At 42.1% G+C, this 26,779-nt stretch overlaps 1 protein-coding gene across 2 annotated transcripts in view; it reads right to left on the reverse strand.

The window, feature by feature from the left end:
- Positions 1-26,779, reverse strand: part of LOC136589555 (glycerophosphodiester phosphodiesterase domain-containing protein 5-like) — a 232,710-nt gene that overhangs the window by 35,596 nt on the left and 170,335 nt on the right. For both annotated transcript variants that reach the window (XM_066588310.1, XM_066588309.1), the window contains exons 3-4: positions 10,912-11,015; positions 3,486-3,579 (exon numbers count right to left, since the gene is read on the reverse strand). In XM_066588310.1, coding sequence (XP_066444407.1) covers positions 3,486-3,579; positions 10,912-11,015 — 198 coding nt within the window. The remainder of the gene's footprint in view (positions 1-3,485; positions 3,580-10,911; positions 11,016-26,779) is intronic.

Below are 26,779 nucleotides of genomic sequence, written 5' to 3' on the forward strand. Positions count from 1 at the left end.
GAATGGAGCCTGCAATACCACCTTGTCACCTGTTGAGGCGCTGTGCTGACTTCAGTTACTAGAGTGTAATACCTGCATGCTGAAGGAAATTCGGACTATTAGCAAGGAACGTGGCGCTGGTTCAGCTGCCTTACTGCAGTCAGTGTCCTGGAGCCATGACCCTAAAGTGTTCTATTTGTATTTAAGACTGTAGTACCACCTCCTGACCTGTTGGGGTGTTGCATTGGTTTGAGCTACCAGAGTTTAGTACCTTGATGCTACCTATAGGAGTGCTGTGCTGTAAATGGATTGGACAAGACCCTATTCTATTTGGTTTCCATCTTCATATAGGACAACATGGGACTCTACACTTATTTTGGAGCAAATACCATCATTTTTGCCATTTTAAAACCATAATAGGTTAATAAAAGGACATTGAATATGTCCTTAGTTAAAGCCTGCAGTACCACCCTGTCACCTGTTGGGGCACTGAGCTTATTTCAGTTACTAGAGTGTAGTACCCACATGCTACCCATAGGAGTGCTGGAGGAAAGATCTAGAAGACATGAGCAGATTATACATTGCAGGATCTGGATGCTGGCTTACCTCCCCCCACAGCAGGCACGGTTAGAGCGAGGAACCGCCCCATTACGCACTGGAGATCATCATTTGGAATTAAAGGTGCATTTAAACGAATATCGGTTAAAGTCGCTGGATCGGTCGAACTTGAGTGATAATTGTTCAGTGTGAATACGGCCAACGAGCGACCGAGGATTTTGTTTGCTTATGAAAACCATTTAGCGAGTGAATGTTCTGTATAAACGGGCGGCACGAGTCACCGAGCGAACTCCGACATTGTCCACTCGTGCCATCGATATAGCGTTCCACCTAAAAGCACCCTGCAGTACCTCCTCATCACCTGCTGGAGTGCTGTGCAATCATAAAGGTGCAATACCCCAAGACCATCTATAGGAGCGCTGTTCTCTTTTGGAGCACATTCCTAATGAAGGTCTCTGATACATCACATCATATTTGCTAATTTGCGCGATCCCATGACCCTCCCATAAACGCTCCCTGCGGACTTCTGGGACAGACATTACATCTGCCTCACTTTGCAAACATCCACCAGCTTATTCATCTCCCAAATGAAGCATTAATAATGTTTTGTAAACCACGACCTCCGTGTAACCCTGGAGCGCGCTCCGCCGCCGCCGCCGCGCGAGACGTCTGAAGGACCATTATCCTATGAATATTTATAATCGCAGCTGATGGATCGTCGGATAAAAATACATCGGGACGAGGTTTAATCCAGACAACAAGATGCAGCCTAATTACAGCGCTGTGCCGCCGCACCCTGGGGGGAGGGGTGCAGCTCTTAAAGGGGCAGACACCATTAGAATGGCAGCCATACATAACCGATGGTTTACTATACTTTATGGGTAGCAGTGGCTCTATACGCTCCATGTAAGGTACCTACCTTCCATTAGGTGGCAGTAGAGAGACAGCTTTCATTATTCCTAAAAGGAGAGCTATGTTGCATACTTTCTCCCAGAAATCATTGCATGGCCTTTTTGACTTCCTATACCAATTTGGTGCTCTGAAACCGTACCCCCCAGATCTAAATACTCTAGTCACATCCAAAGCTGCAGGTTTCTACAAAGTTGCTCAACATGCATCAATACTGTGCTGCAATCATCTTTATGTGGGTGACAAGAGCGGGCGATGGCTGTTCCTACCACTGGGTAGAGGGTGCGACCACCTGGACGTGGGGCAAGAGGAGAGTCTGACTGTACTTTAATTAGTACAGGAGACGGCGTGGGATATTTGATGATACAAAGGCTGCTGTGTGAGATTTGGTGTGAGGAGTGCTGCGCAACTAATTAAAGCACAGTCGTGGGGGGTGCAGAGGAGGTAACAATTCTGGGGGCCAGGGGCATGCTTTAATTGTTGTGGGAACACTATATATAAAAAAGGCCACAGAGGGGGCACCGTGAGTCAGCAGGGCCACAGAGGGTGCATTATTTGTGGAACCACAAGAGGGAACAATAGTAGTATGGGGGGTTATTGTAAGGAACATTGGGGGTAGCCACAGGAGGAGTTGTAGCTAAAAGCAGTCTTCATGGTGGTCTGGGCCAGACCGAGAAGAAAACTGATGACTGACCACATCAATCATAGAAGATGTCACCTGTGATCATTGGAGGTAACTACACTGAATGTAACTGCACTTTAAACACATTGTTGAGCAGTGCTCCTTACGCAGAACAGCACATGGCAGCCTGCGTATTGTTGATCGCGCTCTGCTGTCCCCTCATGCTCTGAGATGCAGGAGACAGCATAGGACATAGACTGATACACGGGCTGATGTGTGCCGTCCTGTGTGAAGAGCGGTGCTCAACTAATTAAGACACATTCATGGGCGGGGGCAGAGAAGGTAATAATTCTGGGGTCACGGGAGACGCTTTAATTATTGCGGGGCACAGTTAGTAAAAACAAAAGGTCACAGAGATGGCAACATAAGTTAGTGGGGTCAGAGAGGACAATAGTAGTATTGGGGAGGGCTAATGAGAGGGGGATTGAGGATAGCATCAGGATAAGGAGAGTGTACAGAAATGAGTCGTCATGGAGGCCTGGGCCAAATTGAGAAGAAAATTGAAGACAGACCCCACCAATCAAAGAAAAGCTCACTTGTGATCGTTGGAGGTAACTGCACTACAATCACTATCACTGGTCATAGGAATACTTGAAATAGGATCTTGGAGTGCATGGAGAGCGGTCAGCAATCAGCTTGAGGAACGCACAGTCCACAAGGAAGTCTGGCACCGTCACAGTTTGCAGGAAAAAGTCCAAATGACAGAGTGTTCCCTTACGTGTTTCAAGCCACTATGGCTCTTGTTCACAGCGCAAGTACATATAAGACTGAATCCCACTTAAAACAAAGGACCAATCCTAGTAACTTAATTTACATAGAAGCAGACAGATCCCACCAATCAGAGAAGAGGTCACCAGTGATCGCTGGAGGTAACTGCACTGTAATCAATATCACTTTGTAGAGCTGGAATCTCTCTAATGGGCACTAACACTGTAAGGGGGCATAAAAGAAGGCAGCAGGTCTCTTATTTAGTTGTTGGGAGGCTTCGGTGCTTTTTTGCATTGCTGACCATAGTCTCTAGAAGCTGCCATGACTAGATCTGCACCGTTTGTTAACCTGCCGCGCTGCGAACATATCTGCCCGCCGCTTGGCAAACATGGCGGCTCAGAAACAAATCAACAGGAAAGAGGAAATGAAATTGCACTGACAGATGTGGGGTTTTCTACAGCGGACTAACATGTAACAGCATGCCGTGCTCTCTACAGAATGAGTCCTGAGGGCTAACCAGCAGAATTGTGAGTGCAGCTGTGGATGTGATTGGAGTAGAAGATAGGATGTAACTAAAGATCAGTGCAAAATACAGAAATCAGATCAATTCCATATAAAATACTATTCTAATGGGATTAAACCTTCTTACCAAGAGTGCAGTAATATATGTGAACCCAGCAGCAGTAGATACAAGGATCGGAATGGACCAGTCACTCCATTCTCCCGTTCTGTTATATAAAAACCTGGAAGATAGAAATACGCCGTCAGGTCACATGACCAATCATTACTCCTCGCCTGTGGTATATGAACGGTGACCCCATGCATTCCTACTGTACGAGGAAAAGGAAGGTCATGCCAATGGCAAAGATTTCCCAACATCTCCCAACCATCAAGTCAGGTAAACAACGGGAGGTCAGCCACTTGTGCCCGCTGTTATGGGGACACTGCAGCTGGCAGCGTGATGTGGTACTGTGGCAGGTGATAACACATAAGTTCCACGTTAGTTCTTCAAATAGAGCTACAATTTGCAAAGGCTTTGGTCACCTGCAGTACCAATTATCACCACGACTGGTGGAAAACGTTTTCCACAGCAAACAAAGGAACAGCGCCCCCAGCTCTAACAACAACAAGCCCTACTTCAGACCAAAACAGATTAATAGCTCTGATCGACTCCATCTAATCAGCACAGTCAGACAAGCTACTCTTATGCAGAAACCAGAGGTCAACGTTTCTTTAACTCTTTCACAACCGCCGATGGTAAATTTACGTCGCTGCTGGCTGGGGCTATGTGCAGCAGCAACATAAATTTATTTCGGGGACTCTGCCTGTGATCGTTGCCCCCAGCAGTGGATAAAACACCCAAAGCAGGCTATTACGGACAACCTTTTCGAGTGCAGTCATCGGGACCTGGTTGGTTCAGGATGCGAGGAGGCCATCACTGACAGCCAATTACAGAAATGGACGGGAAGGTTAGTCTAACACAAACTATCCATGCATGTCAGCGCTGTGACCCGGGTGAAGCTGCATCATTTGGTGCAGATTGTGACGCATTTCTGCAGCTAATTTTAGCATCAGTGCGGAATGCAGAATTTCATGCCGATTTTCCGCAGTGGAAAATCTACACCAATTCCGCTAAGGGTGAACGTAACCTTCCATTACTTTATGACAGAAATAAGCTACAGCATCTCTAACTCATACCAGGTGCATGCAGTAAAAACTGTAAATTAAATATAAATGAAAAAGTAAAAATATACGTCAAAAGTTCGAAAATGTACATTAAATTGCTCAGAAATGTGCAAAACTTTTCAAATGTGCTTCCAAAATAAAGCAAACAAGTGGAAAGATATATGTGATTAAAAAACTAGTAAAATATGTATATACATATTTGTCATAAAGAAGCTGCAAAATGGGGGAAAATAACAAATCTTACAAATTGATCATATTTATTAAAAGCGCCAAAATTGAGGAAAATTTGTATCTGTCTACTTTTACCGCCTACATAAAAGGAAGGGACTTGTTATTTGTATAGCGCCAACTTCTTTTGCAGCTCTTTCAGGTAATTTATTACACCCTAGCTGGGTACTCCTTTTACTGACCTCGGAAGGATGGAACGCCGAGTCAACCTTCAGCTGGCTACCTGACCCAAGCGGGGATTGAACTCGCAATCATCAGGTTGTGAGTGAGAGCTTAGCACTGCAGTCTGCTGCCTTAACACTCTGTACCTCGAGGTAATCCTGACGTTGTTTTTCGTCATAAGATGCACAAAGACTTTACAGAGTAATTCTCGGTTTTCGTGACACATGCCAGATTGCCAAAACTTGGTCTGGTCATTAAACCATAAACAGGTTTGGTTTTGAAGGGGTTAAAGTCACGCAAAAGTCACAAAGGCTGTACTGGCTTACATCCCAATGGCTTAACGTGAGCATTCTCGCTCCCCAAAGATCAAAGACAAATATATAAAGGGACCTGGAAAGTGTTTAATCCGCCAGTATCCAGGTGTAATCGAGGTCATGCTGCCTCCTCTTAAACCTTTAAGTGGATTTGTCATGTTGCACATGCTGCAGGCTACAGAGCTGGAGGACTGAGGTGCATCAATGTAGAGGTCTGTGCGAAAAGACTCCTAGAACAATTCATAGAATCCTGATTACTGAGTCCAGGGGGTGGAGTCATCACGATTGACAGGCTTCTCTTTATCCATTCTCCAATAGACACAGTTGTCCGTCACCAAGTCGGACCGCCCCCAGGACTCCTAAACCCAGACTAATCAGGAATATATATGCAGGTATATGGAATCTTTACCAGCCAAGTTACATATCGATCTGCTCCGCTCTTCCTGCTCTACAGCCGGCTGACAAAAAGGGAAGCATTTATTTTCACCTCCTGCCATTGCAGCAGTTCTAGCTGTATGAGGTCTTGACTTTCTCAGGATGTGTTTTGAGACATCCCCATAGGGTGCATATACATAAATAGATCCTCATTAGCATTTTATTTTGTACGATGGGGGTGCAGTATTTATACGGATGTTTTTGCTGGCGACCAAATTATAACTGCAGATCCGGATTTCTGCATGAAGTGCACATCTGGGTGACAGACAGCTGTCAGCGTGCAGCGAGCTGCCAGAGGAAGGACGGCTCACAAGCTCTCACTAGGAATCTTGGCAGCATTTATAAAGCGATTTACATAAAATTACTCAATTAGATCCTAGAACACTATATATACTAGAGCACCGTCCTTCCACTTATACTACGTTGCCTTTCAGATAGGATACCTGACTACTGATCAACCCCGTGGCTTGGCCAACTTCCACTGTCTATGACCGGCATCCCTTTCTAAGCAAGTATCAGTCTTCCTTACTGGAATGAGGTAAAAGAGTTGTTGTTTTAGAAAACTCAGCTGAATACATTTCCTTTAAAAGTAGAAACTATTAACCCAACCCCACCCTGTAAACAAGATTACAGATACTATAAAATACTGCCCCCTATGTACAAGAAGACAACTAGTATAATACTGCCCCCTAGGTACAAGAATCTAACTACTCTAATACTGCCCCCTATATACAAGAATATAACTACTATAATACTGCCCCCTATGTACAAGAATATAACTACTATAATACTGCCCCCTATGTACAAGAAAATAGCTACTATAATACTGCCCCCTATGTACAAGAATATAACTACTATAATACTGCCCCCTATGTACAAGAATATAACTACTATAATACTGAGCCCTATGTACACGAATATAACTACTATAATACTGCGCCCTATGTACACGAATATAACTACTATAATACTGCTCCCTATGTACACGAATATAACTACTATAATACTGCTCCCTATGTACAAGAATATAACCACTATAATACTGCCCCTATGTACTAGAATATAACTACTCTAATACTGCCCCCTATGTACAAGAATATAACTACTCTAATACTGCCCCCTATGTACAAGAATATAACTACTCTAATACTGCCCCCTATGTACAAGAATATAACTACTCTAATACTGCCCCCTGTGTACAAGAATATAACTACTCTAATACTGCCCCCTATGTACAAGAATATAACTACTCTAATACTGCCCCCTGTGTACAAGAATATAACTACTCTAATACTGTCTCCTATGTACAAGAATATAACTACTCTAATACTGCCCCCTGTGTACAAGAATATAACTACTCTAATACTGCCCCTATGTACAAGAATATAACTACTCTAATACTGCCCCCTGTGTACAAGAATATAACTACTCTAATACTGCCCCCTATGTACAAGAATATAACTACTCTAATACTGCCCCCTGTGTACAAGAATATAACTACTCTAATACTGTCTCCTATGTACAAGAATATAACTACTCTAATACTGCCCCCTATGTACAAGAATATAACTACTATAATACTGCCCCCTATGTACAAGAATATAACTACTATAATACTGTCCCCTATGTACAAGAATATAACTACTATAATACTGCCCCCTATGTACAAGAATATAACTACTCTAATACTGCCCCCTGTGTACAAGAATATAACTACTCTAATACTGTCTCCTATGTACAAGAATATAACTACTCTAATACTGCCCCCTATGTACAAGAATATAACTACTATAATACTGCCCCCTATGTACAAGAATATAACTACTATAATACTGTCCCCTATGTACAAGAATATAACCACTATAATACTGCCCCTACATACAAGAATATAACTACTATAATACTGCTCCCCATGTACAAGAATATAACCACTATAATACTGCCCCCTATGTACAAGAATATAACTACTATAATACTGCTCCTATGTACAGGAATATAACTACTATAATACTGCCTCCTATGTACAAGAATATAACTACTATAATACTGCCCCCTATGTACAAGAATATAACTACTATAATACTGCCCCCTATGTACAAGAATATAACTACTATAATACTGCCCCCTATGTACAAGAATATAACTACTATAATACTGCCCCCTATGTACAAGAATATAACTACTATAATACTGCCTCCTCTGTACAGGAATATAACTACTATAATACTGCCCCCTATGTACAAGAATAGAACTACTATAATACTGCCTCCTATGTACAAGAATATAACTACTATAATACTGCTCCTATGTACAAGAATAAAACTACTATAATACTGCCCCCTATGTACAAGAATATAACTACTATAATACTGCCCCCTATGTACAAGAATATAACTACTATAATACTGCCTCCTATGTACAAGAATATAACTACTATAATACTGCTCCTATGTACAGGAATATAACTACTATAATACTGCTCCTATGTACAAGAATATAACTACTATAATACTGCTCCTATGTACAGGAATATAACTACTATAATACTGCCCCCTATGTACAAGAATATAACTACTATAATACTGCCCCCTATGTACAAGAATATAACTACTATAATACTGCCCCCTATGTACAAGAATATAACTACTATAATACTGCCTCCTCTGTACAGGAATATAACTACTATAATACTGCCCCCTATGTACAAGAATATAACCACTATAATACTGCCCCTATGTACTAGAATATAACTACTATAATACTGCCCCCTATGTACAAGAATATAACTACTATAATACTGCCCCCTATGTACAAGAATATAACCACTATAATACTGCCCCCTATGTACAAGAATATAACCACTATAATACTGCCCCTATGTACAAGAATATAACTACTATAATACTGCTCCCTATGTACAAGAATATAACCACTATAATACTGCCCCTACATACAAGAATATAACTACTATAATACTGCTCCCCATGTACAAGAATATAACCACTATAATACTGCCCCTATGTACAAGAATATAACTACTATAATACTGCCCCCTATGTACAAGAATATAACTACTATAATACTGCTCCTATGTACAGGAATATAACTACTATAATACTGCCTCCTATGTACAAGAATATAACTACTATAATACTGCTCCCTATGTACAAGAATATAACTACTATAATACTGCTCCTATGTACAGGAATATAACTACTATAATACTGCCCCCTATGTACAAGAATATAACTACTATAATACTGCCCCCTATGTACAAGAATATAACTACTATAATACTGCCCCCTATGTACAAGAATATAACTACTATAATACTGCCCCCTATGTACAAGAATATAACTACTATAATACTGCCTCCTATGTACAAGAATATAACCACTATAATACTGCCCCCTATGTACAAGAATATAACTACTATAATACTGCCTCCTCTGTACAGGAATATAACTACTATAATACTGCCCCCTATGTACAAGAATAGAACTACTATAATACTGCCTCCTATGTACAAGAATAGAACTACTATAATACTGCCTCCTATGTACAAGAATATAACTACTATAATACTGCTCCTATGTACAAGAATAAAACCACTATAATACTGCCCCCTATGTACAAGAATATAACTACTATAATACTGCCCCCTATGTACAAGAATATAACTACTATAATACTGCCTCCTATGTACAAGAATATAACTACTATAATACTGCTCCTATGTACAGGAATATAACTACTATAATACTGCTCCTATGTACAAGAATATAACTACTATAATACTGCCCCCTATGTACAAGAATATAACTACTATAATACTGCCTCCTATGTACAAGAATATAACTACTATAATACTGCCCCCTATGTACAAGAATATAACTACTATAATACTGCCCCCTATGTACAAGAATATAACTACTATAATACTGCCCCCTATGTACAAGAATATAACTACTATAATACTGCCTCCTCTGTACAGGAATATAACTACTATAATACTGCCCCCTATGTACAAGAATAGAACTACTGTAATACTGCCTCCTATGTACAAGAATATAACTACTATAATACTGCCTCCTATGTACAAGAATATAACTACTATAATACTGCTCCTATGTACAGGAATATAACTACTATAATACTGCTCCTATGTACAAGAATATAACTACTATAATACTGCCCCCTATGTACAAGAATATAACTACTATAATACTGCCTCCTATGTACAAGAATATAACTACTATAATACTGCCCCCTATGTACAAGAATATAACTACTATAATACTGCCCCCTATGTACAAGAATATAACTACTATAATACTGCCCCCTATGTACAAGAATATAACTACTATAATACTGCCTCCTATGTACAAGAATATAACTACTATAATACTGCTCCCCATGTACAAGAATATAACTACTATAATACTGCCCCTATGTACAAGAATATAACTACTATAATACTGCCTCCTCTGTACAAGAATATAACTACTATAATACTGCTCCTATGTACAGGAATTTGACTACTATAATACTGCCCCCAGTGTACAAGAATATAACTACTATAATACTGCCCCCAGTGTACAAGAATATAACTACTATAATACTGCCCCCTATGTACAAGAATATAACTACTATAATACTGCCCCCTATGTACAAGAATATAACTACTATAATACTGCCCCCTATGTACAAGAATATAACTACTATAATACTGCCTCCTCTGTACAAGAATATAACTACTATAATACTGCCCCCTATGTACAAGAATATAACTACTATAATACTGCCTCCTATGTACAAGAATATAACTACTATAACACTGCCTCCTATGTACAAGAATATAACTACTATAATACTGCCTCCTCTGTACAAGAATATAACTACTATAATACTGCCCCCTATGTACAAGAATATAACTACTATAATACTGCCCTCTATGTACAAGAATATAACTACTATAATACTGCCTCCTATGTACAAGAATATAACTACTATAATACTGCCCCTATATACAAGAATATAACTATTATAATACTGCTCCCTATGTACAAGAATATAACTACTATAATACTGCCCCCTATGTACAAGAATATAACTACTATAATACTGCTCCTATATACAAGAATATAACTACTATAATACTGCTCCCCTATGTACAGGAATATAACTATTACTCCATTGAGAAGATAGAGGGAGGGCAGTTTAATGTATACAGACCAGACAGATACTCACCAGTTGAACTCATTGTAGTCGTTGTGAACTTCCCACCAAAAATAAAACCAGGTGAGTGTGAGGAAGAAGGTGAATGTGAGGATGATGAACCACAGAAGCTCCCACTGTAAATAAAAAAGGTAGAACTAAGATGAGGATGATGACAAAGTACAATAACTTATCACCGCATACTTAGAGATATACCCGTTTTGTATTATAATTATTCACCATTTTCAGGGGGGGGGGGGGGGGGGGGGTTTGCATACGGCAGCCAGTAATAAGATATCATGGAGCCTCCACGGAGTTAATTATATTCAGGCTCATTTGACTCGCCATTAGCGGAATGTGAAGTATTTGAGGGATCCGGATTTCACATTCTGTCCCCGTCCTGTGATCTGCGATATTCATCTTTGATTTGACCAGGACTTCATTAAGATAAGAGACCAAGGTTGTCCTTGGAATGTAACCACGCACGTCCCCGACCTTTAAGGTGCGTGGGTTAGCAGTTAAAGGGAAATTCTCCATATCGGTTAGGGCATTGCCTTTTAATCAGTTCCCTAATCGACACAGATTATCTGAACAACCATTTTTGAAAGCGAGAGCTGCCAGGGAAGCCCCCCGGACGTAAAGGTTTCCATAGGGGTCATTAGTCAGAATGAGGAAAAAACATGTCGTTTTGGTCTCTGCCTAGCCAGAAAGTAAAAACAGGATGGAGTAGCGTCATAAACTGCCCTATTCCATCCGCCAGAATCCAGTAAAGAAAATATATACCGCGTGGTATACAATTTTTTTTTCCCAATGGAAACCTATGGGTGACAGATTTCATAGTTAAGCCTCTGCCTAACTGATGCATCAGGAGCTTTTACCAGTGTATATACAACATGCAACATAAGAAAAAGGAGAATGTACTTATTTAGTCCTCCTGCAGTACAATCGAGCTGTTAGTAACTCATCCACCCTCTAATAATAAAATAACTCATCGTGCCCCAGTCCACACAGAAAGGCTGAGAAGTGAACCACACAAAAAAAAAAAAAAAAAATATCAGCTTATTGTGACTGCTCTAGTGACCAGGGAGAGAACTGCAAGATTTCAAGATTAAAACAAAAATTACCATTCTATAATTTTATGAATTAAGACGTGTTGGGAGGGGCCTCCAGGGTCATCTGGTCTGACTCCCTGCTCAGTGCAAGATTCAGCCCCCCCCCCCCCCCCCCCCCCGCCGCACTGCTGTCTGCAATTGCAGTTAAAATAAGTTTAAGCCCCACCCTCAGCCCATTTGCAGTCACAAGTGAAGGGGATGAGAAGAAAATGAACGCATTGCTAAGAATTTATTATACTTTTTATGCCAGTTTTCTAGTGCAGAGAAGTTAGATATTTTGGTGGATTCCTTTTTTTCCACAGATACATTTTCGGTTTGAGAAGCAAGTTACAAATCTGATAAGACTATTTACTTGAAAAAGGCAAAAAGGCTTGTCCTGAAAAGAGAGCGGCCACGGCTGCCATGACCAAGTGGCACAATGAGGTAGGTTACCCAGAGGCTGTGCACGTCTCCTGCTCTATAACTCGGGTCACAGATCAAAATGTAGAACTTCTAAGTTTACCAGAAGAGTAAGATCTCTGATGAGTAGGAACTATGAACACAACAGAAGAGTAAGTCCCACAAGGATGAACTGAGGTCCGACGCATTTCACAGCGTAGGAAGGTGCTTAATGAATGTGCGCCCATCAATCAGGTCAAGAACTCCAGAGCCGTCATCTATAAAACCGCTAAAATAGTCCGTTTTAAGAATTTCCACGTTCTTCGTATTTTGGGGAAAGAGATCGCCACCCAGAGCTTCTGAATGGCCAATCTGGTCCAATATATAGTAGAATCGCTACTCCGCACCCGTTTTGTCACATACAATACAGATTTATGGGAAACCCGGGGGATACCGCCTATGGGGACTTAAAGGTAGCAGTAATAGTAATCCAGTCTAATGACATGCAGAGGAACGGCATACTAGAATGATCATGTGACTGAAGACACTGATTGAAGTACTAATGGTATTACATTATAGTTGGTCAGTGTATGGCGGAATTATTCAGACACTCTAAACCATGTTAATCAGTCACTGGATAATGGTAATTGTTACAGTATGGAGGTATTATTCAGTCATTACATGGCGGCATTAGTCACTGCACAGCAGTATTAGTAAGGGTGGCTTTATGTGGGACAGCCATCATCTGAACAGTCGCTAGAGTCCATCGTTGAAGTGTACGAACGACCGCGTGCCGTCGCACAGAGCGATTGTTTACTTGCTCAATTTGACCATTGCTGAATGAATTGTTGGAAGCCTTTATATGGGCTGGGAGATCATTCGTCAACTAGTTAGGGGTGTGAGACCGTTGCCGGACCGGCAATTGAAATTTCGACCCTTCCTCAACACACGCTCATTGATGACAGAGCCCGCTGATCGCACATTAATACTCTATAGCATCAAGCGTGCCGAAGGACTAACCAGCGAGAACTCCGGTGCTGGTCACCCTTACATGGAACAACGGTACATACATTTGCTCTATCAAGCGATGATGTGGACAAGTGCCGTCCCGTGTAAAGACACCCTGAGTCTATGGCGGTATCACTTCGCCATTGTACGGCCGGACTAGTCATTGGGAAACTTAGGATTGAGTCACTGTACGGTGGCATCTTCATCTGTACTGCAGAAGGTTGGATCGTTCCTTCACGTCATGATGGTAGTATTCATATGCTGTAGGATGGTGTTTGGGTACTGGGTGATGCCATCATTTTGGCACTGTATGGCAGTAATACTGACACTGTATTGCATTCTTTGGTCTCCAGTAATGGCTGTAATGTCATGATAGTGGCACAGCAATTACTAATAGCCGGGAATTTCTGGACCAATTCATCCTTCCAGAAGAAACCGAGATGGAATCCCAACATAGCGGCGAGCAGACGATGACGACTTCCCAGAATACGGTTCGTACGGTGGAGAGTTCTGGGAGCGGCTCTGAATTCAGAAGTGTGACTGTTCTCTATGTGAGGTGAAGAGTCTTTCTCTCTGGAAAGCGAAAACACTTCAAGGTCTGCAGGGAAGACATTCACCTCGACTCCGCTGCCGATGGAGGAGACACTGCCGGGGAAGACTGTCAAGGCAAGCAGTGAAGCGCAGCAGACAGCAGCCCTCCACCCGCCTCCTCCAGAGACTGAACAAGGAGATAAACACACAGGTCCTGCCAAGACTACTCAACGTGTCTCAGCCAAACATCACAAGGGGAACGGAGTGTCTCCTCACCGAGGAAGGATGGAGAGGAAGCCCAGAATGTACAAGTCCTTTGCTCATCATCATAGCTCAACTAATATTCAGACACTTCTTAATGGTATTTCAGTCTAAGAAAGCTGGGTGACGACCTTCACGGTGATTGGCACTTCGATCCTGTACACTGCCGAGTATCAAACCAGCTTCATGTATGCTCACATCTGTCTCAGACGCTCCGAGGAGATTGGGATGCAACGCAGGACAGAAAAAGTGTAGCATGCAATATTACGCAGCCATCGTATCGATGGCACCCCTGTACACGCTTATGCAGCAACCACATGGGTTTATTGTATGTTGATATGGTATATTAACAATTGGCATGGACTGGATGGCAGTGGCATCACCCACCTTATTAAAATGGACAAAATTAGTTCACTTTTTCATAGGGAATCATTTTATTTACCAGCATAGGGGCTGCCCTGGTAAATTCTACAAAATCCGGGTTCTGAATTCACATTCAATGCTATGGACCCCATCGGGAGGACAATGAATTTGATGGGGTGGGAACGATGACGCCATTACTCAGCCCCCATATGGACGGCGCTATTACTCAGCCATTGTCATCGATGAACCTGCCTCAGGACAGTATGTGACTTATGTAAAGTTGCATCTCATCAGTAAATACCACTGTGGATTTCCCACCACCCTAGGTATAAGTCTGCATAGCTTGGCACACAAGCCATGCCCATTGCTGTGCCCCGGTTTTGCTAAGAGGGAAAAAAAAAAAAAAAGGTATTCTCAAAACTAAAATAATGGTGTGAGCGAACGAATAATAGTTTTTCCACAAACCTATAGTGAGGGAAGAAGTGTGTATAAAAGACGGTTAGCCGCTGTCAGGTCTCGGTGGCGCCGAATATACCTGTAGACTGGGGACTGATCTCATGTATTGTAGCAATGTCGTCTTTCGTATCTTGAAGATTTGAGGGAAGTTTACTGACGAAGAGGGTCAAAATTCCATCTAAACACATGTTTACGTTGTGGGTTAGATCATCCCTGCCCGATGCCATTGGTATGCCCGAGACTAGAATAGTCTTAAGCAATTTAGAAATTGCATCAAGAGTGGTGATGGTGGGGCGAGGGTTATAGATAAATGTGAGCTCATCACTGGATATATTACTGGTACACGAGAGTTCTAATAGATGATACAATTCAGTAAGATATTGTGTTGTGGGATCATAGGAGAACGTTGGATATACTCGTTTATGATCCAGGAGTCTTTACCATTACTGGACAGTCAAGTTGGTCCAAGACCACTACATTTCCCCCTTAGCCTGATGGCTTAATCACCATAATCTGTAACTCGTTGCTGATCGGCCTCCCCTGCACCAGACTCTACCCTCTCCAATCCATCCTGAATGCGGCAGCCAGGCTCATCTTCCTGTCCAGCCGCTACTCGGACGCCTCTGCCCTGTGCCGGTCACTGTATTGGCTGTCTGTCAAATATAGAATTCAATTTAAACTTGCTACCTTCATCCACAAAGCCCTCCACAGCGCAGCGCCACCCTATATTGCCTCCCTCATCTCAATCCATCACCCAGCCCGGGCTCTCCGCTCTAACAAAGCTAGACTATGCACCCCTCTAATTCGAACTTCTCATTCCCGCCTCCAAGACTTCTCCAGAGCAGCACCGGTCCTCTGGAACGCACTACCAAAGACTATCTGGCCAATCCAGGACTCGCAGAACTTCAGGCGTGCTCTAAAAACGCACCTCTTCAGGGAGGCATACCGCATTCCCTAAACAAACCCCTCTGTACTCCGCCTGATAACATGCTCCCTGACCTACTGACTGCAATCCCTGCTAGCCACCATCAACTGCCCCTGCAGTCCTACCGATTCTGCCGTCACACGGCTAAATGTCAGATCATTGTCTATGTGTATAACATCCCTCACTCTCCACCTCGCCATACCATGCACATCTCTACCTCGCCATACCGTGCACATCTCCAGCCCCCTTATCTTCTGTATCCCTCCATTACTTGTAGTATGTAAGCTCGTTGGAGCAGGACCCTCACCCCTATTGTTTCCATCAGCTGATTACTATGTAACCGTGATTCTGTAATTTTTGTATTTTGTCTTCCTGTATTCCCCGTCTATGTAAGCGCTGCAGAATATGTTGGCGCTATACAAATAAAGTTGATTATTATTTCATGATTAGTGCACAATTCCTCGAGGGCCGTTTCCTTCACTTGATTTAAATTAGAATGCATCATATTTTTCTTGCATACTGGAACAACTTACTGTTGACCAAATGAGTAAATAGGTCTATTTGGCTGTGCCGGCCCAAGGTTGGCGTACCAGTGGATTTTGGCTTTACTCTAGTGAAGGGGGCGTCATAACTGGCGTGCATGTGGCATTCGTCTCTAAGAGGTCTGCCAAAGTCTCCAGAATTGCAAGATCATTCCGACTGCCCTGAGCATCCTGTGTAGCTCTTATCCACGATACTTACGCAGAGCTTCCCGGAGACTAAACTGATGTCCTTTAACCAAATGAGAATGTGGGAGTAAATGACAGTCGCTTGAGGACTGATGCCTGGGCCTCACTTAGGCCGCCTGCACACAGGCGGAAATCCCGCGGGATTTCCGCCGCTCAAAGCCTGCATAGGATTGCGTTAACAAACGCAATCCTATGCAGACGGCCGCGATTTGGCAAACAAACCGCGGCATGTCCTATTTGCGAGCCCCGCACAGAAACGTCACTCACCCAGCCGCCGTCTCCGGTCTGCGCATGCGCCGGCTGCCCGGCAGCCGGCACATGAAAGAGCCGGGGCCGCCGGGCGCGGGCGAGTACGCGCTCCTCCCTGCAGGCGCTCGGGTCGGGTCCCGGGGCGAGATTTCTCGCCGCCGGATCCGACCAGCTCGTCTGCAGGCGGCCTTGTGTGTGGAAGGACAGGTTGGATATTTGCAAGTCACCCGCATTGTGGTTATATAAGACTTTATCATCACCTACTACGATCCTGTTGGGGATTTTTCCCCTTTCTCAATAGGAGACGGTCCTAAAAACAATGGGTGCAGTTGGCAGTATGCTGGTATTGAAAATAATAGGAGTGAGCAGTATAGTAGTATCTGCAATGTGGCGAGAGATAAGGAGGTTAAGGATGAAGAGCATACGGGAAACTGGATTGAGGTTAGTCGGTTCTGATTGGGAGCTGCATCCTCCTATGGGAGGTGCACTTCTGACGGCTGAGGATTGGTGTGGAGATCAGCCAACCGAAGCTTGGGAAGATATATTGTCCCTTAATGCGCCACCGCTATTTGGTATCAGTTTACGTTGCCCTGAAGCTTTAAGTCCTGCGCTATTTTACGATTAATGGCTCTCATCTATGATCTTCGTTTTGGAACTCTTGCCCAACGTCCGCTCTTCCATTTCCTGATCTGCGGACACAGAGGTCTGTATATTATTCATTTTAAAAGATACGCACATTTTTCTTTAAATATATACATTTGCCCTGTTTCGAAGTAACGGTAGTCACGGATCATCTTCCGATGCTCCCCTCTTTGGTGTCCGGTTGCAGAGCCTCCATGTAGTGTAATCACTATGTGACTTATAGGATATCGGCCACTTCCTTCTCCGGCTCGGTGGAGATTTTAGTAAGAAACACTTTTCATAGTCCAACAAACCCTGGATCACGTGTAATCAATTCTCTGGGAGTAATCTACCCCCCCCCCCCCCCCAAGTAATCTACCCCCCAGGCCAAGAATAGAGCTTGTTTATCCCCTTAACGTAAACTTACATCCTGTGGATAGTATGGGATCAGAAGCTGAACCTACGCTATCCTGCAGAGGGAGCCAGATAGCTGGACTGCAGTTACAACAGTGGGGATACATATGAAAAACCATCCCCGCTGTTAAACTCCTACATGCCATGATCTACATAGATCGCGGCATGCAACGGCTTCACAGAGAGCGCTCCCTCGGTAATTTCACTGGACCCCTGCGATGTAATCGCGGAGGGTTGATGGGTTGCCATGACAACAGGACGCCAGATACTATATGGAGATATTAGTTAATGCATATTGCTATGGTGCATGAAAGGCGCCATTACACAGCCCTTCCATGGATGGTACCATTATTTAGCCAACGTATGGCGCTACTATATGGAGGAATTTATTGCCTATTGGTATGGTATATTAATGACGCCATTACTCAGCCACTGCATGGAGGTATTATTTCATTACTGCATATTTGCATTGGTATGGTGTATGAATGGTGCTATTACTCAGACACTATATGAACAGCGCCATTACACAGTCACAGTAAGGTGTTCCAATTTGGAGGCATTTACATATTGTTATGAGTATACCGTATGGTATGGTATATGGATGGAACCATTACTCAGCCACTATATGGAGGCATGGTATGGCCGGAGCAAATTACTAGGATATGCCGTCTCTTGCTGATGAGGAACCAACCTTTTAAATCCCACACGATTGTTGGAAGAAAGGGGCTGCACAGTAAGTACTCTAACTCTGCTCTGTGTACCCGGTCCTTTCATATCCCAACCAAAACCGCCCCTCCTCCCCTCCGCCCTCTCCTCCCATTTCACAGATTTCCATCTAGTCTTATTTCTTGACTCACTTGCAGCAGCAGCGATATTTTGACAAACTATACGTAATGAGGATGACATCCGGCAATGTGATGTATAACAAGTAATCCGGGGAACAAGGTGAAGAACGGCCCGAAACATTACAGCGCCAAACCAGCAGCAACATTAATGGATATACAGGAGATTTACGGTGGCGAGACGGATGAGAAATGTGTGACGTCTGGATACAAGCCTGTTAGATTTATGTCACCAGAAAGTCTTCCGAGCCGTCAGTGCAGAACAGATCAGGAGCCAGAAGGGTTTTATAAACTACCGCAGCAGAACACTTGTAAGACTTAGAATTGTACGTAAATATTTAGTTCATCACAGTCCCCGTATATCCACAACTGTGCCGTAATACCAGAGACAGTAATCTGATCCCACAGAAATCACATAATACTCAGAGCCTCCTTTTAAAAGAAATCAACCCTAGCCAGTAATAGGGGGCAGTATTATTGTAGTTATATTCTTGTACATAGGGGGCAGTATTATAGTAGTTATATTCATGGATATAGGGGGCAGTATTATAGTAGTTATATTCTTGTACATAGGGGGCAGTATTATAGTAGTTATATTCTTGTACATAGGGGGCAGTATTATAGTAGCTATATTCTTGTACATAGGGGGCTGTATTATAGTAGTTATATTCTTGTACATAGGGGGCAGTATTATAGTAGTTATATTCTTGTACATAGGGGGCAGTATTATAGTAGTTATATTCATGGATATAGGGGGCAGTATTATAGTAGTTATATTCTTGTACATAGGGGGCAGTATTATAGTAGTTATATTCTTGTACATAGGGGGCAGTATTATAGTAGCTATATTCTTGTACATAGGGGGCTGTATTATAGTAGTTATATTCTTGTACATAGGAGGCGGTATTATAGTAGTTATATTCTTGTACATAGGAGGCGGTATTATAGTAGTTATATTCTTGTACATAGGGGGCGGTATTATAGTAGTTATATTCTTGTACATAGGGGGCGGTATTATAGTAGTTATATTCTTGTACATAGGGGGCAGTATTATAGTAGTTATATTCTTGTACATAGGGGGCAGTATTATAGTAGTTATATTCTTGTACATAGGGGGCAGTATTATAGTAGTTATATTCTTGTACATAGGGGGCAGTATTATAGTAGTTATATTCTTGTACATAGGGGGCAGTATTATAGTAGTTATATTCTTGTACATAGGGGGCAGTATTATAGTAGTTATATTCTTGTACATAGGGGGCAGTATTATAGTAGTTATATTCTTGTACATAGGGGGCAGTATTATAGTAGTTATATTCTTGTACATAGGGGGCAGTATTATAGTAGTTATATTCTTGTACATAGGGGGCAGTATTATAGTAGTTATATTCTTGTACATAAGGGGCAATATTATAGTAGTTCTATTCTTGTACATAGAGGGCAGTATTATAGTAGTTATATTCTTGTACATAGGGGGCAGTATTATAGTAGTTATATTCTTGTACATAAGGGGCAATATTATAGTAGTTATATTCTTGTACATAGAGGGCAGTATTATAGTATATTCTTGTACATAAGGGGCAATATTATAGTAGTTATATTCTTGTACATAGGAGCAGTATTATAGTAGTTATATTCTTGTACATAGGGAGCAGTATTATAGTAGTTATATTCTTGTACATAGGAGGCAGTATTATAGTAGTTATATTCTTGTACATAGGGAGCAGTATTATAGTAGTTCTATTCTTGTACACAGGGGACAGTATTATAGTAGTTATATTCTCTGTACATAGGGGCAGTATTATAGTAGTTATATTCTTGTACATAGGGGACAGTATTATAGTAGTTATATTCTTGTACAAACGGGGGCAGTATTATAGTAGTTATATTCTTGTACAAATGGGGGCAGTATTATAGTAGTTATATTCTTGTACATAGGAGCAGTATTATAGTAGTTATATTCTTGTACATAGGAGCAGTATTATAGTAGTTATATTCTTGTACATAGGAGCAGTATTATAGTAGTTATATTCTTGTACATAGGGGGGCAGTATTATAGTAGTTATATTCTTGTACATAGGGGGGCAGTATTATACTGCGTTTTGCCCACCTACAAAAAAAAATATAAAAAAAAAAAATAAGAAGGCCCTATTGACGTTATGTGAAAATATGGAGTACACAAGTATCATGCATATTCACATAATTCTATGGACTTTAATGGGATATTTAACCCCTTAATGACACGGCCTATTTTAGCCATAAGGTCACAACGATTTTTTTTGTGGATTGTCATCTCCACTCCTCCAAAACCTTAACTTTATTTTTCTGTCAACATGATTGTAGTTTTCATTGGTACTATTTTTGGGTACTTAAAATATATTGTATAACTTTTAGAATTTTTTGGGGAGGGCAGAGAGAAAGAAAAATTCTGCAGGTTGCTACAATTACAACAATACCAAAATTATATATTTTTTAATGTCCCTGTAGGGGACGTAAACCTGTGGATCTATAATCACTATAAGTATTATTACTATTATTAGCAATCACTGCGAAGGCAGGCCCGGCCGCCATTGTCTGGCGTGCAGTTGCCATGGCAATGTATTAATCACTTAAAAAATTTGCATGTGATAAGGAGCACAAATACGCCCATGTGAATGAGGGGTCATCTGTGCACGCGTGTGTACATACACTGTTCTGTAGGGTAGTGCGCGTTCAATGAACTGTCTCCACTCTGACCTCCACAGGTGACAGCATAGAAATAGGGAACCAGGGAAGTGTGTATAGCACATCCGCTGACTCCTCGGAATCTGCCCTATGAGTCACTATAACTTAGTTAATGGTGCTCATGGGTGAGGACATGTCCCCTTTATGAAGCTGTCGCAACTCTTTGGCAGTCCGTGGGAGCCATTTATTGCAGTAGCTTTCTCCACTGAAAGTTCTGCGGTTTTGTTGCAAAATTTCCTTAGCGAATCCGCAGGATCGACTTACAGCGTCCATAGACAATCTGCAGTGCTTACTCTACGGACAAACCTAACCGATTCCGCAGCGTATGAACGCACCCCAATGCAGTTTCAGTTTACTAATGGCAAGCAGAAATCTCTAAAATGTCAAAAAACGTGGGGATTCTGTAGGGCAGTGGTTTCCGACCTGTGGCAAAACTACAACTCCCAGCATGCCCCGACAGGCGGCTGTCAAACCATGCCGCGAGTGGTTTTGTAGTAAATGAGCCATTATCATCACCACATGATCAGACGTCGCCAGTTCTTTAAGTGAGAGGTGGGTGAGACTCCTCGCTGATCCTCTGCTTGGGATGGTGCCCAGACCGCACAGCTCCCCGCGGGCTCCAGCTGCTGGATTCAACGAAGTTGGCAGAGATACCGTGAAAAGGAAAAACGCCTAGAGTGGCTTTAAGAATGCTCACTTGGATTACACTTGTATGTGCTGCAAAGTTTTAGAGGCTTCTTAGAGGAAGTAATTATTCCTTGCAACACTTACTGCTCTGCCAAGCCTAAGGATGCACTGAGCCATCGTGACAAACCGCAAGAGTCAAACTCATGGAGAGCAGAATGTCCATCCTCCATTTTTAGTTAGCAGATATGAGAGGGTGTGGCTTTGACAAGAGGTGTGGTTTAGTATTCCTGTTCTCCCATTATAAACAATAGTGGGGGGAGGCTCCTGCAGCAGCCAAACAGCAGGTTGTGGGGTGGAGGAAAATGGCTAATAGGACTTTTATTGGCTGCAGCAGAAGCAACCTGACCATTGCAGCCAATCAGAGGCTGCAGCATCACAGTCCTGAACTCCAGGCATCATGGTGCCCCGCATGTGAGTGCTGAAGCCAGTACAACTGGGGTGACTTTGCAGCCTCTGATTGGCTGCAGTAGTCAGGCGACGTCCACTGATGTCATCTGTCACAACAAACCCTTACGTTCCTCAGGGGAGGAAGGTAAGGGTCCTGCTGAGACCAACTGTCAGGGGAGGAAGGTAAGGGTCCTGCTGAGGCCAACTGTCAGGGGAGGAAGGTAAGGGTCCTGCTGAGACCAACTGTCAGGGGAAAGACAAGGGTCCTGCTCAGACAACTAGGAAAGAAGGAACAGGTTCTGCTGCAACACGTAGCAAACTTTTACATCGAGTCAGTTTGGCCCCACTAGGAGAGTAAGGTGCCTAGAGTAGTTGGAAGTCATCTATCATCACAGTGATGGACACAATTTCCACTATTATGCGGAGGGGAGTGTTTAACTATGAAGGCTCAGGTTGACACATGCCTAGAACATTCAGCAGATACCTTTTCCTTTAAATACGGGCCAAACACATGTGTTGATTGTTGATATTGTTGCTGGCTCTTAATTCTTGGTGTTGCTACACAGGCGCTCTGCTACACAGGCGCTCTGCTACACAGGCGCTCTCCTACACAGGCGCTCTCCTACACAGGCGCTCTCCTACACAGGCGCTCTCCTACACAGGCGCTCTCCTACACAGGCGCTCTCCTACACAGGCGCTCTCCTACACAGGCGCTCTCCTACACAGGCCTCCATTTTTCTTTGTTTAACCAAAAGTTCTACTCCAACCACATGAAGAGTTCAGGTTCTTTAACTTTGCAGAAACGTCAGCATATTTATACACCGCAGGATCTCGCGTCAGAACAAGCAGCTCCACAGACCTACAGTAAGATATGCGGAATACTCCGGCGTCATCATGAAGCCTGTCTGACAACTCAATGCGCTCAGACGAATAAATGTCAGCGCTCCCTGGGACACCCAGGAACAGATGCCGAGTCCCCGCAGTCCAATGAATTTCTAATCACGGCACATGCAGCCAGAAAGTAGCAGCTCTGCAGAAAACCTTTGGAATTCTAGTGATTCTTCCGACAGAGCAGCCGATGCCGTGTAATTATAACACTCAGCGCTTGAGGACTCCGCCAATCACTTTCCTTTGAGAGCTTACAGATGTGCCCGTCACTTGTGATCAATTGCGGATTTACTAAGCTGCAGAACGTAGATAGGGAGGAAGAGGGTGTGAGCGTTCTATAAGATACCGGGAGAAAATGGGACAATCCGTAATTAGGATGCTGGACGGCTCCATATACAGGTCGGTGGAGGGGATACTTCTAAGTCACTGTGGATGTTGAATGTGTAACCGTCACCCATGTAGCTTCTTTTAACCTACAGGGGGACTATTAGGCACTTCAGGACCACGGAAAGCATATATAAGTCTGCGGTCCTGAAGTTTGGATCAGGAGCCAAGGCCGCTCCACAGTCTGTGGATATCAGCGGTTTCGGACAGCCGGCGGTAACTGCCATAGTAAGACTTCCCTCTGATCATGGCAGTTACAGTTTCACTACTTATCTAAACAGTCAGCCGGACCCCTTCCTACGCCCCATCAACGCCCCCTGCAACGGCTGCCCCACATAGATGCCTAACTCTGCTCATAGCTGCGCTTGAAAGGCAACATCAGAAAACACTATATACTGCATTACTGAAGTATTACAGTATATAGTAGAAGTGATCAAATGATCACAGGTTCAAATTCCCTGTGGCGACTAAATACTTGCTTAAGAAAAACACACATTCAAATACTCCACATATTGGGTATCACTGTACGTAGAATTCTGCACTACTAAACTATCACCATATTAATCCTGCACTGTGAAGGCGAAAAAATAAAATACGATTTTTTTTTTTTTTTAGTATCTCAAATTTGAACTAAAAAATGATCCAAAATGATGTATATTTCCCAAAATGGTGCTAACAACTACAGCTCACTCCAAAAAAAAAACAATCCCTCACACAGCCCAATTGCTGAAAAACTTAAAATGTTAGGAGTCTAAAATACATTCATGGAAAGAAGGAAAAAAAATTTACTTTTCAAAAATATTAAAACATTACAAACTAAATAAATTTGGTAGCGCAGTGAGTCACCCCGACCCACAAGACAAACGTCACGTCATCCTACTGCACTGCCAATGCTGCAGAAACTAAAGCCACAATTGTTTTATTTTTTATTTCATCTCACTGAATTTTAAAACGTCTTTCCATACAATATAATATAATATACGGCGCATTAACAGAAATGTTAAAAATACAACCTGCACTGCAAAAAACAAGCCCTCATAGGGCAATGAAAAAAGTTACAAAACACAAGAAGAAATATCTGAAATGCAAGGGTTAAATTATTTTCGAAAAAATAAATCTGAACTTTTTCGGCCAGTCCTCAGTATTCTGGACTTAACGACCCCCTGATAACAAGCAGCAGGTAATTATCCTGCGGTAGGTCATAAACACGGCAGCGCCCGATGCGAGCCCTCAATAACCCGATGCATCTCAGGAGCAGCTTGTGTTATCGCGGGGGATGGATATTTTAATTAAAAGTCAATAGAGGATCACTTTAACTCCACGAGCAGAAGAGACAGCGGAGCGGAGGAGCTGACCAACAACTACGGAATTATTACAAACGGGTCGAGTCAGGAGTGAAGCGCGCCGCACCGTCCTGCAGCAAAGAAACCATCACTACAAGAGAAAGGTCTGCTGACTGGTGACAAATCATACCGCAATATCAGTCACATCATCCTGACACACACTGGCTTCCAGTCTAATACCCAGAGCCGCATACTACATCCTAGGGGGCAGTATTATAGCAGTTATATGCTTGTACATAGGGGGCAGTATTATAGCAGTTATATGCTTGTACATAGGGGGCAGTATTATAGCAGTTATATGCTTGTACATAGGGGGCAGTATTATAGCAGTTATATTCTTGTACATAGAGGGCAGTATTATAGTAGTTATATTCTTGTACATAGGGGGCAGTACTATAGTTGTTATATTCTTGTACATAGGGGGCAGTATTATAGTAGTTATATTCTTGTACATAGGGAGCAGTATTATAGTTGTTATATTCTTGTACATAGGCAGCAGTATTATAGTTGTTATATTCTTGTACATAGGGGGCAGTATTATAGTAGTTATATTCTTGTAGCTAGGAGGCAGTATTATAGTAGTTATATTCTTGTACATAGGGGGCAGTATTATAGTAGTTATATTCTTGTACATAGGGGACAGTATTATAGTAGTTATATTCTTGTACATAGGAGGCAGTATTATAGTAGTTATATTCTTGTACATAGGAGGCAGTATTATAGTAGTTATATTCTTGTACATAGGGGGCAGTATTATAGTACTTATATTCTTGTACATAGGGAGCAGTATTGTAGTAGTTATATTCTTGTACATAGGAGCAGTATTATAGTAGTTATATTCTTGTACATAGGGGGCAGTATTATAGTAGTTATATTCTTGTACATAGGAGGCAGTGTTATAGTTATATACTTGTACATAGAGGACAGTATTATAGTAGTTATATTCTTGTACATAGAGGGCAGTATTATAGTAGTTATATTCTTGTACATAGAGGGCAGTATTATAGTAGTTATATTCTTGTACATAGAGGGCAGTATTATAGTAGTTATATTCTTGTACATAGGGGGCAGTATTATAGTAGTTATATTCTTGTACATATGGAGCAGTATTCTAGTAGTTATATTCTTATACATAGGGGGCAGTAATATAGTAGTTATATTCTTGTACATAGGGGGCAGTATTATAGTAGTTATATTCTTGTACATAGGGAGCAGTATTGTAGTAGTTATATTCTTGTACATAGAGGGCAGTATTATAGTAGTTATATTCTTGTACATAGAGGGCAGTATTATAGTAGTTATATTCTTGTACATAGAGGGCAGTATTATAGTAGTTATATTCTTGTACATAGAGGGCAGTATTATAGTAGTTATATTCTTGTACATAGAGGGCAGTATTATAGTAGTTATATTCTTGTACATAGAGGGCAGTATTATAGTAGTTATATTCTTGTACATAGGGGGCAGTATTATAGTAGTTATATTCTTGTACATATGGAGCAGTATTCTAGTAGTTATATTCTTATACATAGGGGGCAGTAATATAGTAGTTATATTCTTGTACATATGGAGCAGTATTCTAGTAGTTATATTCTTATAC

The sequence above is a fragment of the Eleutherodactylus coqui genome, chromosome 1 (genome assembly GCF_035609145.1).
Source record: "Eleutherodactylus coqui strain aEleCoq1 chromosome 1, aEleCoq1.hap1, whole genome shotgun sequence".
Classification (NCBI taxonomy): domain Eukaryota; kingdom Metazoa; phylum Chordata; class Amphibia; order Anura; family Eleutherodactylidae; genus Eleutherodactylus; species Eleutherodactylus coqui.